The 19,395-nt window shown below is 37.0% G+C and overlaps 1 protein-coding gene across 1 annotated transcript in view; it reads left to right on the top strand.

The window, feature by feature from the left end:
• LOC148659349 (leucine-rich repeat-containing protein 49-like) overlaps positions 1-19,395 on the top strand; it is a 106,868-nt gene that overhangs the window by 12,533 nt on the left and 74,940 nt on the right. Inside the window, exons 7-8 of the mRNA XM_088641476.1 lie at positions 2,743-2,809; positions 11,585-11,728. Of these exons, the coding sequence (XP_088497602.1) occupies positions 2,743-2,809; positions 11,585-11,728 (211 nt within the window). The remainder of the gene's footprint in view (positions 1-2,742; positions 2,810-11,584; positions 11,729-19,395) is intronic.

Below are 19,395 nucleotides of genomic sequence, written 5' to 3'. Positions count from 1 at the left end.
AATATATAGCTCTAATTACCTAACCATTTTGATCTACAGTATATTAGTTTTAGCCTGAAAGCATCAGCATATAAATCCTTTTACTGTGTTACAAGAGCTGTAATACTCAGACAATTCAGCTTCAATAAATCGGTTACCACTTAAATGAACTACTTCTTGGGATAATCATGCATTTTGGCTCTAGGTAATACAGTCTATAAAGCTTTTATTAAAGGTTCTTCGTTTTTTTCACCAGAACTCATATGGTAACACACAATTAACTTTGCTTCCCAGCTGTTAGAACTGGTATCAGCCTCTTTGATGTTTGATTTAATCAAAGTATGAGCTGTCTATCGGAGTAGACAGAACTGAGTAATAAGTCTAGGAAACATTGTGGACCTATTGTTGGGACAGCTCATCTTGTGTTCAGAGAGACAATAGTCTACTAGGGTGCTTTCTGTAGATCTTACAGCTGGTGAAGATCAAGTACTCAAGGAGGCCGAAGAGAGGTCTTTCATTTCTGGAGTTTTAACAACTCAAAATGTTAATTTCTTTCAGATAAAATAAGGAATTATAAAATATGTGAATGAACTAATATGTTCAACATTTTTAATTCTTCAAGATATTATCAAATATAGGGTACCACAATAACTATTTTGAAGAAGACATCTGTTTTATCAATACCCTGCTGGTCTGCAGGATTTAGTCTCTTATCTGTCCATCTATTTGTCTGCATCACATTAAGAAACACTGTGCTTTCCTGATTTATTCTGACACCAATTTATCATTCTGTGCAGAAACAGCAATTTCGAATATTACTTTCACTGCTAAAAGCATTCCAATGGTCTTACTGCAAAAAACAAAAATATAGCTATGCCTGACGCTTTTACAGAGTTAGGTTTTTACTACAGTTTGCTGTGTGTTTCTCATTACTGACCTATGGTATAAAATATAGTCACACCTGGGAATCATAACCTGTTGATATATGTTCACTGCTTTTCAAAAGTCTTTCACATTTCGCATTTTTTTCTCTTTCTCCTCAGTGTTTTCATACTTTATGCAGGAACAGTCTATCTATTGAAATTTTAGCCATTATGTTTTAAACTAATTTAATCCTGATAAATGTATTTTATAGTTCATAAAGTAGTTTATTGATTTAGCTTTATTGCCATATATGGATGTGAACAAGGAACCCCTGACAAAGAGTCAGTTAGATTGAATTAGTATACTTGAGGAATCAGCTGCTCCAACACTTTATTTTGGCTGTCCATGTATACTTTTTCTTGATTTAATTTGATCAAGTATTAAAAGATTACGATACACGTGAGTTAAAGATTGCCACATCTTGGATCCTTCTCTTCCAAACTACGACGAGTTAGTAACAGTGAAAGTTGTTGTATAAGAATGACACATGGAGTGAAATGCTGGTCATGTGCATTGACATGTTTATTCATCATTAGTGCTGTCTGCTCTGATCATCTCCCTTCTCGTTTCTTGCCATCATGGATAGAAAATTGCTTTCATGATGGGATCAGAGATAAGCTCACTGGTTCAGACAAGTGGTGCTTGGAGAGGCCATTGAGTAAGAGCGACAATGTCTCCCTGCTTCTCTTCAGAAAAATAAAACAATGGCAGCAGAAGCATGACGACATCTTTTCGATGAGACCTTGCTGTCTATCATGAGTGTGGTGAGGCTGACAGAAGCCTGCTGGTTCTCTGTGACAGAGCTGTAGGTCAGTCTAGGGCTCCAAGGATCATCTTCATTCCTGTCTTGTCCCTGTTTTTGACCCACTCCTTTTCAGAGATGTCCACCATTTGTCTTACTGTCTTACTCAAGGAGCATTCACAGCACGCTTGTGTTTGAAGCTGTTTCCCACTGCAACACATTACCCACAATTCCAACCTGTGATGAGTTTTAACTGGAGTGCTAAGTTTTCATTACAAGTTCATATTTATTAATGCAGTTAATACATATTAATGTGTAATAAGTCAATTACTATCCAACCAGGACATAAAAAATAGCATTAAAATTTTGAATATGATCTATTGTTACCTCACATGAATTAATTGTTTGAACTAATTAATTCATATTTTGAGATAACTATTCAGATTATTCTTTGACATTTATTATATAATATTTAATGTTTAGGAACACCCCATATACAATAACAAATAACTTGAATAGTGAATAAAATAATTTTCATAATATATATTTCTTTCAATATTATTCTTTCTTGAGAAGTATATGTGAATCAGCAGACTATAGTGTACAGTGCATAAGTTGCTATCAAAAAGAAGGAAACACATTTTATATACGTCCTTAATTAAAATTGACGTGTATTGTTATTATGAGTGTGACGAGCTGCAGAAAGACCTGCTCAAGTCTCAAGCATTCCCAATTCCTGCTCACATTTCATGCAACCTCAGATCATCTTCACCCCTTTTTGACTTCCATTTCTTTTCTCTAATAGTGGATGGAGAATGATTAATAGAGAGTTTAACATTTTAAATTAAAAAGCAATTAGATGTTTTCATCATCGACATCCTGAAAAGTGTATGATCTTGATAAGTTTGGAGTTCACTGCACTTATTTTTAAGCCATTGTAGATTTGTATTTCAGGGTTGTCTTCTGATCTTGCTCCAACAGCGGTGCTCTCAAGTGTACAGTAGCTCATGAAACTGAAGCTTTTACACAAAACTTGGTGAAAGCAACAGATGACACAATAATAGATTTGGAAACTAAATATAATATATTTTTTTCAGAATAACAAGAATCAGCAATTTAGAAAACCTGACAAAACTGGATGTGTTGGATCTGCATGGTAATCAGGTACAGTACTGTGCTTTGATACCCAACCATTTACACTCAAGCAATTACTTTATGCTTGACTTTAAACAGACACAAAATAGACCACTAATAGAAAAACACTTTCAAAAGTAAATAACAATGATCCCCACTTGTTTTATACAGTACATATATGACTGTTTCACCATCAAATTCAGATTAAAAATGCCTAGATATGACTGTTACAGTATATTGTCAGCTGGTGAGCAGAGGTCTCAGATGGGTTTTATAATCAGGTAACTGGCTAATAATCTGCTGACGGATTTGGTTTAACCTGAAACATCAAGAGAGAAGAGCACTGATACTTATAACATGGAAGAACTGAATCAAGTCAGGAAAATACACAAAAACATTGAATTGTTTCCATAGCAGTAACCCAAGTTAGCCTAAGGGGAGTCATAATACTTAGTGATCACAGACTCATAAGATATAACTCAACATTTCAACAGTTATCCAAAGCACACGAGTGGCCTGTCCATCAAGAGAGTGCTGTTGAAATGTTGCGGCTGTACCTGAAGTGTGTGTATCTTCCAGGAAACCCACCAATTTACATGGAAGTGTTTCTTCGATCAGAGTGCATTTGGAGAATCCACAGGACACTCATTCAACCCCACAAACATCTTTATCCACTGCCATAAGAGTAGCATTCTACAGTAGCTCTCATTTCTTACTGCTGTCATTACTGAGTATTATTTTATTCTCATCGTTATTATCATTTAGTTTCTTAGAAGGGTTTTTTTCAGGGTGACTTATAATTCTTATAGTACTGTACTTTACTTAAAGTATTCAGACCCTTCCTATGGTGTCGTATTTTCTCAAATTACAATATTATGCATACACATTTTTTAAGCTTAATATTGTATTCAAAACCTGAATGAAAAACTGAAAACTTCTAAAGGTAAGATAAGTTACATTAATTGTCAGCAAAAAGTAAAGAGAAAAACTGAAGTATGTTGTTTGCATAGATATTGAGATCATTGAACAAGTATTTGGTGGAAGTATCGTGGCAGCAGTTACATTTGCAAGTCTTTTATGGGTAAGTCTGTACCAACTACTTACCATCTTCTTTCTGGCACATTTGCTCAAGCTTTGTCAGGTTGCCTGGGGATCAATTATGGACAGCAGTTTTTAGGTCTTTCCACAGTTTTTCCATTGGATTCAAGTGAGGGCTAATTTAATTAAGGGTTAAGGTTTAATTTAGGGTTGTCACACCAAAGGGTTTGCATACTTATAATGACTTATCCATTTGTCCATATAAAGTATCTGTGTAAATCTTTTGTCTTTTGTTTTGAAAGTATGGAGTAGGTTGTGTTTATAACAAATATTAATTGCTACTTCAAAGTGTCATTGAAACTTTAAAGCAATAAATTGTGAAAACTGTACAAGGGTCTTAATTCTTTGGCAAGACATGTACACGTAACATTGGAATATTTGAAGTTGGAAAGAGTGAAGTTTTTGACAAACAAGGAGGCGACTGAAGGAGAAGTACTGTAGCTGTAGGAGAGAAAAGGAGATCAGTCTTGGAGGCAGTGCATTCTGGAGGTGATGGCAATGAGAAAGGGAGTGATACAGAAGGAGAACGGAGTACCAGAGGGGGGGAAAGAGGACAGTTTTTGACCATTGTCAGCATAAAACGATGCAAAGAAAGACAACAGAGGGCCCAGGGTGTAGAGAAAGGACAGGAGGTCAGTAGGGCATCCAGGTTGGAGCCATGAGGGAACTGGCAGGGAGTAAGTAGACCTGGTTTGATTGATCAGGGGGGTAGGAGGAAAAGCAGTTGGGAGAAGTGCTACGAATTCCTGTCAGCAAATTGTTGACAGTTTGTAATAGTATTTTATGACCATTGATAGTTGACACCCACCTCTCATGTCAGTTAGGCATATGTAATAGCCCGTAAAGTGACTTAGAGTTAGGAAACCAAGCTACAGTAAGCCATTAAATCTAATTGACATTCTGTAGCTGTATACATTTCTGTTAAAATGTGAAAGATATCTTTAGTGGCCACATTATCTAGACACAGAACAATTAAATACTAGCTTAACAGCAGTTAGCACTGGAAGTTTCAATTAAAGTACAGAAGAATGTGTGCTTGCCTCAAATAAAAACTGCTGAACTGTTTAAATTTATTATTTACAGTAGGTTCATGAGATTATGCCCCAACCCTTTTAAAAGATTTTAATTTAACCAAGAGAATATTTCTTCAAGTTTCACAAAAACAGGTATTTACTTAAAGATAACCAGTCCTATATTTTTCTTGCAATAAATAATCTTAAGGCATATTTTAAATTGATAAGATATATGATTTCTCTGCCAGAGTAGCCCTAAACCTTTGGTTTTAATTCAGAAGAAATTAGGATTTTGTACATAGTGTCTTGGAATTAGCACTCGTTTGAAAAGGCGGAGTTTGACTAACAGCCTACATGCACTTATTATTTTTGACAGGCGTTGACCAGAGGCAGTTAATGTTAATTCAGGCAGTGTTTGCGTTGTTATGACTAACTGTGGAGCAGTGCTACAGCAGCCAAGCCAAAGACAGTGTGTGGTCTGTGGGACTTATTAATACCCAACATATTTAGAGGTTTTGTAAAAGATTCATGAAAATATCACTGTCTCAAAGGTTGTAGATTTACAGATATCTCAGAATAGTTTATTAGTAAATTACTTCATTACTAAAGACCCCCAATCAGGACTTTCTGACCCTGGTTTCTGTGATCCTAGTATCCAGTTGAGCTTTCAATAAATCATACCATACTAACTCATAATTTACTTAATTAGAACTTTTAATTGATCTTAGCTTTTAAACAGCTGGAGATTCCAAGTAGTGTGCCATTATAGGTCTCATGAAATATGCAACCTTTTTGAACAATAACATAATTGAAAAAAAGACAGATTAGGCGAACTGTGAGCTGATGAGGGTAAAGATAGAATTCAAAAGGTACTAGAACAGACAAAGAACCACATCTAGGAATCACGACAAATCACAGGAATGGATCATGTGCGTGAGTAAGCATGTCAGTTTATATATGTTAACACTAACCACTCTATTCTGTAGTAGTTCTGGTAGCCTGTGCCAATTGTTTGCTTTCCCCTGTTTTTTATGCATTTTTGGAGATCAATTTACAATGATTAAGAGATATAATAAATTCCAGAACCTCAACACTGTGTTCAAGAGTAAACAGTCTTACCCTTAAAGTGGCATTGATGTTGTCACATTTGGAAGGTGTTTCCAGTCAGCTACAATGCACTGTGTATCATTTCATTTCCAGAGGGCCACTGAGACAGCATGTCTTAAATGCCATGTGAAGCCGTTAGCCTGGCGATGGGATGCCTCTCTGTTGTTGGGAGAGACTGCAGCTGGTACTTTAACTCCATTGCTGTCTTTCTGATTTGTTTGGTGAAAAGGGGTTATCTATCTTTGAAGTTGTCACAGGATGGACATTCATTTATAGCTGAGTATTCCCCAGAACATGCAACTGTGAACATGATTTCAGATTGGAAAATATAAAAAAATAGACCTGAATTAATAAAGCACACTCATATGATTTCTCTGCTTGTCCAAATAGACTATAAAAATACTGGTGTTAAAGTATTTAGAATTTAGACTTTTTCTGTAGAATAGTCACTTGAAATGTGACTTTTGAACTTTGGTGCCTTTATGTTTAATTTTTGTGGTACTTGACCTAGATTAATTTTCCCACTTCAATTTTCAGACCTAGATGAAATCTGCACGTAGTCCACTCACTTCCTGGGTAAAGAGATTAGGTTTTGTAAATCTTTCAGAGTAAGACAAATTTGCGTTGATTCTGATGACTCTTTCTTGCACTCCATGCCGAGCAGATTAGAAGAGGAGTGTGAATGTGAGCTTTATTGGATATTCCCTACAACAGATACGGACAGAATGTGGTCACTTGATCTTCAAAGTCATTTGCACAGGGGGGAGTATGGTTCGGCTGCAGATAACAGCTCCGACTGTGTTATGCTTTATTTTGTTGGCAGGACATGTAAAAAACCATGTCTACTCCACTTAAAAAGTGACTTTAAAATTAAAAGTCCCATTCATTTTATGTAATCAGATTTACATTTCCAGCTGTTGCCTTTCTTGCCAAAGGTCCGTGAATAGCTCCTCTGAATAAGGTTCCCCTCCTTCCCAATAGGCCGTCTTAGTACACTTCTGTGTTATACGAGGTATGTAATTTAGTATTCTCACATGTGTAGGCAGTTTTCATTTTGCTTACAAATGTTACATTGCATAAAATACAATACGCTGTTTTGTATTTTCCTGTCTATACAAAGTGCTGCCCACTCTCTCATAGCAGCCATTAGATCTTACCTTCTCTTGGTGCTGTAGGCACTGTCCTGTGCTCACCGTCACACTACCTCCCAAGCTCTCTGCTGTGATCGTTAGACCACACTCTCTCACCTCCTGACAGCACTGTTTCACTGGAGAAACTCACTAACCATTCAGTCCCTCAAATCTAAATGTTAGGCTCCCTGCAATTTCTTACATCCCATCACAGAATAGCACTGTACCCCTTGAGTTTTCTCCATGATTCACGACGTTCAAGATCCACTGTCCAGAAATGCAATCAAAGCTGTCCTTGCTCTAGGCCCACAGGTGGCAGCAGAGCTTAGGACAGCTTTCTGTCTCTGTTGGATCTACATTGGTTAAGCAAATCCTGGAGATGAAAAAATGAAGAAAAATGCTTTTTAATTAAATTAATTGTTGAACAGATAAGTGTAAAATAGCTAAGTTTAACAAAATATATTGCTTATAGAAAAACTATATGTCTCTCTGGGATATGAGATGCTTCTTGAATTTTCATTATAATTATTAATAATAATAATAACAATAATAATAATAATAATAATAATAATAATAATAATAATAATAATAATAATAATTGCTTACACTTATATAGCGCTTTTCTGGACATTCCACTCAAAGTGCTTTACAGGTAATGGGGACTCCCCTCCACCACCACCAATGTGCAGCCCCACCTGGATGATGTGATGGTCACCATAGTTCTCAGTGGGGAGGAGAGCAGAGTAAGGAAGCCAGTTCATAGATGGGGATTATTAGGAGGCCATGATTGGTAAGGGCCAATGGGAAATTTATTTATTTATACCCTTTGGGTAGCGTTCACGTGTTTTGTCCAGGTGTTCCGGTCTCCCCCCACTCTCCAGAGACACGATGGCCGTGCTGATCCGAGACCTAGATTTGTTCTGAAATCTTCTTAAAGTCATACTAAACCTTTGAAATAAGGTACTGAAAAATTTACCAAAAGTGCAAATACCATGCTGTAAAATTAAAATGTGAATACAATTAATTTTGGTAAGACAGGTGAATAAAATATCTGGGATGTCTGACCTGGAGCAACATGAAGAGTTTCTACTACCTGTTTGGTGTAATGTGACAGAGTTAAAACGTCGAATGGGGTTATCTAATCACTTGCTGAAGACTGAAGGGAGGCTTGAGAAATGTAATAAAGTACAGTAATGCTTAATTACTAATTCACGCTGCATGGGTCTGTACTAGTTGACCCACTATTACAATAAAGCTCCACCTTCTCTGATGGAATCATCACCATTTGTCTGAAATGTCTGTCAAGAAAGAAACTGATTTAAGGAATGTAAGTCACATACACCATTGAATTGTATGCATCCTTCAAAATCTTGCTAGAGAAATGCTTTTAAAACAGAATTAATGATGCTATAGTTGGAGACTATGATATGGTAAGTCAGGCTATTTTCACAGTATGCAAACCTGTATAATTAATTCCAAAATGCTTCAGAATACTTACTCTTTATAGGTTATGTAATTGTAATTTTAACATAAAGGTCTTCGTGGTAAAGCTGTGGCAAAGATAAATGGGATTCACACATAAAAACTGGTATTGATTGCACAAATTCAGATAATACTTCATAATAGCAAAATATGCAATACAGGGAGGGCACAATGATCAAGAATGGTAAAATATAGTTAAGGAATGCATTTTATCATGGCACCCACGAGGGGATATTGATTTAGTATTTTCAAACAACCGGGACACAATTGGCAAATCGTGTGGTGAGGGAATGCCTCAGGTGTGATCATAACATGGTTTGCTTTGACCTGAATTATTTTTTAAACCACACATGTAGATTTCACGCTACGGTTTACAGTGTTGGGAAAGCAGACTGGAAGGTGAAGCAGAATGTGTTTATATGTATGGACAGTAGACAACACCATCCATCCACTTTGTTATCACTTATCCAACGCAGGGTCGCGGGGAGGCCAGAGCCCCTCCCAGCCAGCCAGTACTCAATTTAAGTATAGTTTGTGTTTCTTGCAGGAAAAGTGGCTTTAGAAACACGTTTAGAAAGAGTAAGATCCAGCAAAAGACGAAAAGCGCACTGAACCGTGAGCACAATGTGAGAAGGATGGAAAATTTCTGAAATGGAGTCTAGAGCCCAGAGTTAAAGGTCTTTCTGTCCGCCAACAAAGAAACAGTGATTAGGCTGGTGATGGCAGAAAGATAGTAATGGAAAACTAGTAGAAGATGAAATGGAAATCTGAAGTGTATTAAATGAATATTTTGTTCAGATGTTTACAACATAAGAAACTGGAAACACGCCTGAGGCCAAAGGTCACACTTCTCAGTATTAAATAATCTTAGCATAACACAAGGCAAAGTGTTATAGGAAATTGGAGCACTTAAAATAATTAAATCTCCAGGGCCTGCCCACAGCCGTCCAGTTGTATTAAAAAAATGAGGACCCAGAGACCCATAAAATCCTCTTTTGACAGTCTTTGAAGACTTGGGTATTATCCACCAGCTTGAAAGCTGCAATTACAAGATTTAAGTTTACAGGAGTAAGTATTTCTATAATATGTAAAGTTATGGCCACTGGCAAAGCATATGCTATGATATTTAAGTATTTATTCATACATGAACTGAGTTTATATTTCAGTCAGGTTTGAGTTTGCAGTACATTTATATGCTTAATGTAGCACATTCTTCATGATTCAAAGCAGATACAGTGCATTCTTATTTATATGGAAATTCTCACTCAAAATCTATGCAGTAAACAAGTTATTTTTTAACGTAACAATTTGCATATTAAGTTCCATCTTTTTGTCTGCTTCTCAGAGGTATCTGAAGGAATGTTGTGTCAATGCCTGAAACACTTTTTCATTGGTGTCTAATGTAAACTCTCTGCAAACTGAAGAGTAAGAGATACATTCCTTGTGAATTGGACCTGCAATGCTGTCAGAATGCTCTTCCCATATGTCTGGACCTTGAGGAGAAAATTCTCCTAGACAATTCTTTAACATTAGTATTGATGTATGTCTCTGGCTCCTCCACAACCCTGTATTGGCTGAAGCAGTTAGAAGATGGATGGATGCATGAAGTGTGTTCTCCTTCAAATCGTGTTCTGCACAGTAAGACTGGTACTAAAACACTGGAAATAAACTCTATTCTAGTGGTCTAATCCAGACATCTATATTTATAAGACCTTATTGGCCTCCAGTTAAGGTGAGAGGAAACATTCTGTGGGATGAGAGATTTGTTCAAAAACAAGTAGTAATCTGTATGCATCCTGGTAATTTATTTTACCATCTGTAGATACTGTAGGACAAGAGAACAGTCAAGATAATAATTTCCCCCTTGAGTCTCTCATTTGTGTCTGTTGAAGATTACCCAGATTTATTTCATGGTTGTCACATGACTTTTAGGCCATTATTTATCCGATATCAGGGCATTTTATCTGAGAAGGAGAATGATACCTGAAATTACTAGAGAACATGCTTTACAACATGTGAAAAACTGGAACTACTAGCACATTAAACATTTGAGACTAATTTTTCCTGCTGCGCGTGAATTGTTTTGTTGTGGTGACTGCAGTGAGAGGCCTCTGGCAGTAGCCTTCCTGGCCTCAGACTCACTCTCTCCAGGGGCTTTCAGCCTGCAGTTGTTTGAAAGCAGAAGGTTTGATCTTGTTTTGAAGATTTCTTTCTCAATGACATAAGAAGGATACAACTATTCATTTTATAACAGCTATGACTTCTACTATTCAAGAATACGGTTCTAAAACAGAATTGAAACTGGTTCACTTAAAGTGTAATAAAAATGCTGACACCCAAATGTATGTTTGCACAAAAACCTGCCTGTGATTTAGCTCTATTGTCTTGTCTTGTCACACTGTTTAAATGAAGTGAAAGATTTCATTGCATATATTTTTAAACATTTTGAAATCAAGTAAGACTGAAATTTTCCTGAATTATTTTTCCTTGCGGTTTTTACTGACATTTAACATTATTCAGACAATAAAAGTGTTCAGTATGAGCATTGCAGTTTTAATAAAAAGGGTCACTTTAAAAATAATGTGAATACTGTATTTGTAATTCAATAAAATAAGACATCATTGGAAGTGGGTCAATACTTTTTCAAAGGCACTCTATCACGTTTTAGATTTTTAGTTTTTTAGTATCACATTTTAATTCAACATACTGCTGTTCACCTTTAAGCTCTGAGTAGTTAATAAATCCAAGAACTCATTTTACTGAATGCTCACAGAGTTAAATAGCATCCTTAACTTAAATGGGATGTTTGCTTACATTTACAATCATTGTGCAAACATACTTCTGTTTTCAGCCCTTAAATTAGATGGACTTTCTTACCTGAGGAGTAAATCAGCTTGACTGATTTATCAGTACTGGAATATAGCCCAGCTGCAGGACTTCCTCCAGTTTTCAACTGCTTTGAATGTCTCTTGCAGATCTCGAAACTTGAGAACCTCTCTCATCTGGCTGAGTTGCGTGTGTTGAACCTCGCTGGAAACTGCATTGCCTGTGTGGAGAACTTGAGGGGTCTGGACTCTCTGACTGAACTCAATCTGAGACGTAATTGTATCACGACCGTGGTGAGGGAACTCCTTTGTGTGATTTAATTTTCACTCTACGCTTGCACATGGATATGTAATGACACAACAACAGAAACACTTTTCACCAGTATGTTCTCCTTACACTTCAGTTGCTGCTGGGCTGTGCATTTATTGTAAATACACATTGCAAAACATCTAAAAACTAGCAGTGTTTACTAAATATACATTTATTACACAGTTATACTCCGGTACTTACATTTCACTCATTTCACCAGCAAATATTTTGTTTGTAGCATATTTTTATCAAAGCTAGACAGTATTCACTACAGCACTTTTGAGATTCAGCACATGTTATAGTAGTAAACTGGTTGATTTGTTAGTACTTAGAAAGTACATGTGCTTAGAACCATTTGTTTAGAAACCTGAACAATCCAGGTATGGCAAGTGATAAGTTCTAGAAACTTGCAAACTACATTCGCAAAGCGTGCCATCTATAAAGATAGGCACTAGTAATAGAGATAATAATTGATACAGAGATAGTCTTTAACTTTAAGTCTTTAAGTCTTTAAAAGTAGGGTTGCTGCTTACAAGGTATTGCTCTTGTCCTCTCTGGACTAGGATGTCCAAGCCACTGGCCCAGTACGGTGACCAGAGACACTGTGCTGTTCTTCAGGTGAGAAGTCACTGAGTAAACTGAGGTCCTGACTTCTTGGTCATTAAAGATCCCCTGACACCGGTTATAAGAGTAGGGGATGAACCCTGGTGTTCTGGCTAAATTTCACTCTGGAGCTGCTCAATCCATCGTTCTTAAAATTCCCCCTCAATTGATCGGGTGAAGCGGTTTCTTACTTCTCTGCCTGATCCGCTGTGCAGTCATGCCAACCAGGTGGTGCTGTACTACAGTGGTGCATGAAGCTGGTCCTCTTCTGTATTTGAAGTGTCCTGGGATTCTTTGGACAAACACTACTGTACAAAAGGCAAGCAGTTACATTTTCATATAAAAACACTTGTTTGTTTTAGAGACACTAGGTTGCCTAAAGTAACACAGGCAATCATAAGAAACATTTCAAGTGAGAGGAAGGCTTTTGGACCATCTAGCCTGCTCGGTAAAAAGAAAAAAAAAATGTTTCTAAGTCATCACAAGAGTGTTTGCTTTTTCTAGGAAACAGCAACAGCATTGAATTGTGCACTCTGCATTTCATGCTTATTTTGGCACTACACTATCGCTGCGAAACAAGACATTCATTAAAGCTTGCACCCATGATTAACACACTACAGGGCCACCTTTCAGAAAGGGAAATGATATCAAAAAACAACACATCTCTGCAGCCTAGTGCAGCTGTGAAAGGTAGAGGTTAAGGGCAGGAGTAAATAGAAATACGTGCCAATATACTGTATGTACATTGTACTCACAAAAACACACAAGAGAACATAAAAAGAGCCAGCCATCTCTTCCATTAAATTCAATTTGTAGATTAGAAACAATTTCATACAAAAAAATCATTTTTATGTTTTCTGGTATCCATCTCAGTTATTGAATCTTTTTGAGCAAATCTTATATCGTGATATACTTTGAATACCATATTGGAGTTAATAAAGTAGTTATTTTCTTGTGTTTTACATGTTAAAAAATGTTTCCTACTTCCCTACATTTTGTCAAGTAATCCAAGATCAGCCGCTATCCATATATAGTACAATGCAAAAACAGTTTTCTGTGCCCGCCGTGTGTTTCTCACCATGTGGTCATATGAACTCGGATCATTTCAGAAGGAGCTGCTGACAGTCTCTGTGCCAGGACACCGTTCTGCCTTTCCCTCTTTCATCTCCTAATAAGCCAAACCACAGCAACACAGCTAAAATTAATAATGAGCAAATTGCCTGAGTTTAATTGTCAAGTCATTCTGTAACAGCACAATATATCAATTTCACAATGAGTGATAGATGAAAAGGTGAAACGTGTTTATCAGTCAACCATGAACAAGTCTGTATCAGAGTTAATCAGCTCATGGGTAGTGTCAAAGCACTGTTAAGTGCTGTGAATTAAAAAGAGAACAAGGACCTTTTATTCTTCATTTAAATAGCTATTTTGTTTTTTTTGAATTATGAAACAGAGAGACACTCATCAAACAGTGTCTTCTATGTGTCAAGAACAACAGTTTCAATACTTGAAAAGATTAATGGATGTTTATCCTAGTCTATTTTTTTATTTTTCAGTTAAATCCTGTTATCAGCACAAACGTTTATGGGCATTAAAATATTTTTTGTGGTGGGGGGATTTTTTAGAAGCCACAGAATATAGTAAAAATAATATAACCCTGCACCCAAAATGTAAAAAATATGTAGCACACAGTAGCCCTTTAAGCCACGAAAAGAGTAAAGACATTATTTAAAATTTTGTAGCTCAATAAGCAAGTGTTGAGTTCCTCAACCATTCCAGGACAAGCACCTATAATAATAAAGAGGTAAATTCAATTGTATTTAAAGCATTGTTTGAAATTTCAATTATTTGAGGAAATCTCAACTTTAATGGTGTAAAGCTGCTTTTTGGTTTTACTCCTGAAAAGAGATGTAATGATTATACTGGTTGAGTTTTCCCAATGAACTCACATAATATACATATTAATATAAAAAATAAAAGCCATTAAATCTGTGCCTGCATGGTAGTGGTACCTTTGTTAACAATGACCTCACGAACGATAACAGTTTAGAAAACTCCAATTCTTTTTGCGAACTTTTGTTCCGCTCACTTGTAACTTATCTTATGTTTACAGGACGTTCACTACTTAAGTGTCTCTAAAACAAATAAGTGCTTTTCTTTGGAAATGTAATTACTTGCCTTTTGTATTGTAGTTTTCGTCTAAGGAATCGCAGCAAACTTTAAATACAGAAAAGGACCAGCTTCATGCACCACTGTAGTACAGCACCACCTGGGTGGCATACAGTAGCTGATTTTCTTTGTAATGCATTGGAATTACTGTAGCAGGTTTTTGCAAGATTGTAACAATTCTCTTTGGAAAGACATAAAAGATCACAAACAAGAATATACATCTGGACCGGCGGTGCTGATATTCATCAATCCATGCATGACTGATCAACAGCCCTAGAATTTTCAAAGCCTCAATTCTTTTTGTCTTATTGACAAAATGAATTTTGAAGTCTCCTCTTGCTGGTCTGCATGGCGGAAAATGGGTTAGTTTCAGTGACAGTGTGGTACTGTAGCACAACAAACACATTATTAACAGTCAGTGCTGATCCTGCTTGTGTGTTGGATGAGCTAGGAGGCTGACCTCTTGCACTGATTTTATTGTGATTTAAAAATGCTTTTTTTACTTTTCCCTGGACATAGAACAAAACTATCTGAATTTGCTCTGAAGTGGTGGGATGATCACATTACAGTACTAACTCCATCTGCTCAGCAACACCTGAATGTGGCAGCAGAAAAATAAAAAGTTCCTTAAAAAAATAAGTTAAAATACAAAATATCAAAACTTGGTTGGTTTGTTTGTTTGTTGCATTACTAGAGCAGGCCATTCACCATATCAACACTCCAGATTCTTTGATGTGTCTAAGGTGTTTATGTTGTGCTTGAGGTAAATGTCTGGGTTAAGTTTTGGGATTTTCTAATCATATTTTTGCCCGACTGTGAAAGTCTGAGTTCTTTTGAATATGATGAGGCTCAAATGCCTTTCCAGTGGATCTGGGCTGCTTCCAGAGCAGGGGTTTCACTAGTGCTGTGGCTGAAACAGATAACATTTGAACTCTTGATCAGTTTTAATAAGTTCTGTTTTCATGAACAGCTTGTGCTTGGCACTCTTTCCGGCAGCAGTCAATTGTTTCTGTTTTGTCTAAAGTGTGTGCAGATCCTCTTGCGTGGGCCAACACGAGCAATTTCTTTTCAGAAACAGGAGTTCTTCATATTTCCTTGATGTTCACTCACAAAGGCCTGTTTGAGTTGGGAACACAGTCAGCACAACGGCACACAGAGGAAAGTGAGACAGGAGAAGGCAAGGCCTACTGTTAACTGAAGGCACTCAGTATACCAAACCAGCATAAAAACCTTAGAAAACAAGACAGCTCAGTTTTTGTGATCAAGTGTTAACAGGTTTTTGTTGTCAGTAATTATATGTAAAACATGTGCACCAAAGAGAGAACAGAGCAATTACACAGTAAATAGTTTTCATGCTGAAAAAAAAGTGAAATTAACAAATACCTCTTTGTAACGCACAAGCCAGGGGTGTAACCAAGGATCACAACAACGAAGCTAATGACAGAATAATTCCAAACATACAATATTAGTCTTTGTCATATTATGCCTCTGCTGTCCTCATTAACAGTAAGGAACACAACCAGGCTGGGAATAGTAACAAGGGAAATATTTTTTTTTGATTGGATTAAATTATATTATAATACTACAACCGCAGAGAACTTTTATATGTATACTGTTTTAAATTATATATAATACAACACAATCTAAAAATCGCAAAAAGCACATTTTTGTACATTGCATAAGTATTTTTTTCCTGACTGTTGGTATTGCCAGTTATGTTTCTGTCTTCTACTCTCCAAGTGCTGGAGTTTGGATGTGATCTAGTACGTTGTTGTGGTAGTGACCTCCGAACCTGCAAGTGAGGCTGCCCAAACCACTCACCGCTTGAGCAGGAGCGTGTCTCTGTTGACCTGACTGAAAGCTCTTCGGTGCTGGACAGGCCTCAGGGCTGCTGTTTGTTGGCAAGCCCGCCCAACCTTTTGTGTATTTTCGACTGGGAAAGACCCGCTCAAGCCACATCACAGCGTCAGCATTGGTTCTGAGAAACACCCTGACCGCAGTGTGTCTTAACCATTTTCATAATTATTTAATGTAATAATGGCTCAGACTAATTCCGCTTCTCATCCATCTTTTGCAGTCTATAGATTAAAGTGTACATTCCCCTTAAAAAGAATTGGGCCAGTGAAGTCTAAACTGTAAAATTCCACTATGAACTCTAATAATAATCATTTCTCATTTCTCATTTTTATTTTTTCAGTTCAGTTCTATGTCCAGGGAGTACTGGGACTGATTTTAAACTTTAACTTTGGTGTAGTAATTATGTAGTAAGTACATCCCCAGTGCCTTAGTGAAATCCTCTGCTCTCTGAGATCCTCTGACGCAGCACGTCCGCTGTTCCAGGATCAGGATGCAGGACTAGGTGGTCGTGTGCTGATTTCCCTGCTCCTCCCTTTGCGAGCTCTGTGTGTGGCTGGTTCACTCAGCTATTAGGCTGCAGTTAAACGCTTACTTTTTCTGGAAATAATATGCTGCCCAATTGTCCCATCGAAATTCTAGTTTTAGATGTATTTTCTGTTATTTGTTCATTTTCTTGATCCTGCCAACTTTTCAGCTTCTGAGCGATTTTCACTTCAGGTGGGGGGTTTTGTGACCCTGTAGTGAACTCTCAGATGCCTTGTGTCTGAAATGGCTCTACATGACATGACATGAAAAGGGAAGTTGACACTGTGGCAGGCAGGGTGCACAAGATCTGAAGAACATCAAGAAGTTATGTCACATTGAAAACAAGAGAGTGTCTTGGCAAAGATGAGCCAGTTGTTAAAGGTGACAGCATTATTAATGCCTTTGATCTGCCTTGGCTGTGTGGGCGTTTGTTGGCTTGGGTTCTAATATGCAGGAGTGGTGGTTTTTGTGCTTTTAAAGTCTTATATTCACTGCACTTAGAAAAAAATCTTCTTTTTCACCCTGTTCATTCATCCCCGAAAATCATTTTTGAATATTTTATTAAAACATGCTGTGAAGTCACTGCCTGAATGCCTCAGACTTGCTTGCTGGTTTTTTCCACTGCAGATACAGTATATAGCATTACCTGAAGTACACTGATTGTATTTCTGTACATTACAAAAGTGATATCAATACTGCTGCAGTGTTTTGGGAGTCGTAGTCTAGCTGTTATATTAGTCCACCTTTTAATATTAATTAACTGCGGTAGCTAGACAGAAGTAATGTATGCTTTTCTTTCTAGAGCGAAGGTGCTGCACACTTTGACCTGTGATTTCATGAAATGAAGAACCTGAGCCAAGCACAATAATTGGAAGTGAAAAGATATGCAATACTGGCTTGAATTCAGACTTCACCAACAGCAGTGTGTCAGATGTCTCCAGTTGTATGAAAGCTGATGGGTGGCATATCTAGGAAATTAGGTGGTGCTAAAAAATAACACTAAATAACAAATAATGTATTAAAACATTAGGGCTGCATCATTATGACCTGTATTGGTGAAGTGTTGAGCCACACATCTTGAGCACAGTATTAACATAATGAGTATTAATATCAATGCCCATAACAAAATTAACATCTCACAAATGTTTCGTAACACCTGAGAGTTTGTCCAGTTATGCTTTGCCATCATGATTCTGCTTGAAGAATTCATAAATGACATCATAGTAGAATATCTGATAGGAAGCTTGTTAAGTTTGTGATTGCATAGACTAGTGCTTTGTAAGAAGTGTTTGAGAGACAGATACAGTATCTTGCTTGATAATTGTGACTGTTTTGTAGACTGTGCCTTCACTCTACATCACGTTTCCACTTTATGCAATAGTTTTTAGATATTTTTTGTAGTATTTGCTATTTCATGTTTCTTTTGTGCTTTTTGAACATTTGATTGTCTTCACTGAATTTATATTTTAGTTTGCAGTATTTTTTTTATCAGTGTGAATCTCCTTAGCATTGTGCAGCATCATTGCACTTAATTAAGACTGCACTTGCTGTTTTCCGTGGTTTTGTTATTTTTGTGTGCTACTGTTATAAACACCCTTTGCATCTTCATAAGACATGATTGTAAGGCAGTTTGGATAAAAGTGTCCACAACATGAATGAATGTAATTGCAATTTTAATGAATAGTGCAGATGTTGATATTTTCTGGAGTCTAGTGGAGTCTAGTGTTGTAAATCTAGTAAGGATCTATGTGTTCTCATAATGTTTCCATGTTTTGCCTTTGCTGCCTGAAAAACCTATGCTGTTAACAGTTGCAGTTTATGATGGGCTTCACCTTGGATCACCCATGCCTTGCATCTTTATGCTGTATATTGCCATAATGTGTGCCAACAGATGTGTGCTGCTGAGTTAAGTATCGGTGTTTAAAAATGCTCGTCAGTGAGCTCATTGTCTTGACATGTATTTATTATTCTGTGTAATGTTAACCTGACCTAACATGGCAGTGTTTTTATAACACTGCCACTAATCATGCCACAGGGAAGGCTGTTTCTAATTATTTTCTTCTATAAGACGCTGAAGTTGGAACATGGTGCTTTTTTCTTAGGTCACCCACCCTTGTTTCATTTGTTTCTTCAATGTTCTGACTTTGTGTGTTAAACTTAACATCTCCCTGGTTACATTTACTTCTCATTTCTATTTTTTTTTTTCCACAACATTGGGCGTTAGGAGCAATCCGAGGCTGTTATAAGGGCTTGTATGCAGGCAGAATGTGATGTCCCTTTGCCTACTGCCTGTAGTGTGGGGGCCATCACGACAAGCTGTAGTCCTTCATTCTTTTATTGGAATTCCTTCTTGTTCTAATACAGATGCATTTTGCTTCTCAAAGAGATTGTTACTAAATGCCTATTAGAATAACACTTTCCAACTTCTACTGAAAACTCAAGGAACAACAAAATCCAATAAACAGCAGATTTCAAGGTGATTGCAAAAATCTGCAAG

The sequence above is a fragment of the Lepisosteus platostomus genome, chromosome 7, assembly GCF_059453375.1.
Source record: "Lepisosteus platostomus isolate fLepPlt1 chromosome 7, fLepPlt1.hap1, whole genome shotgun sequence".
In the NCBI taxonomy this organism is placed as follows: Eukaryota; Metazoa; Chordata; class Actinopteri; order Semionotiformes; family Lepisosteidae; genus Lepisosteus; species Lepisosteus platostomus.
This window is presented reverse-complemented; position numbering and strand designations above follow the sequence as displayed.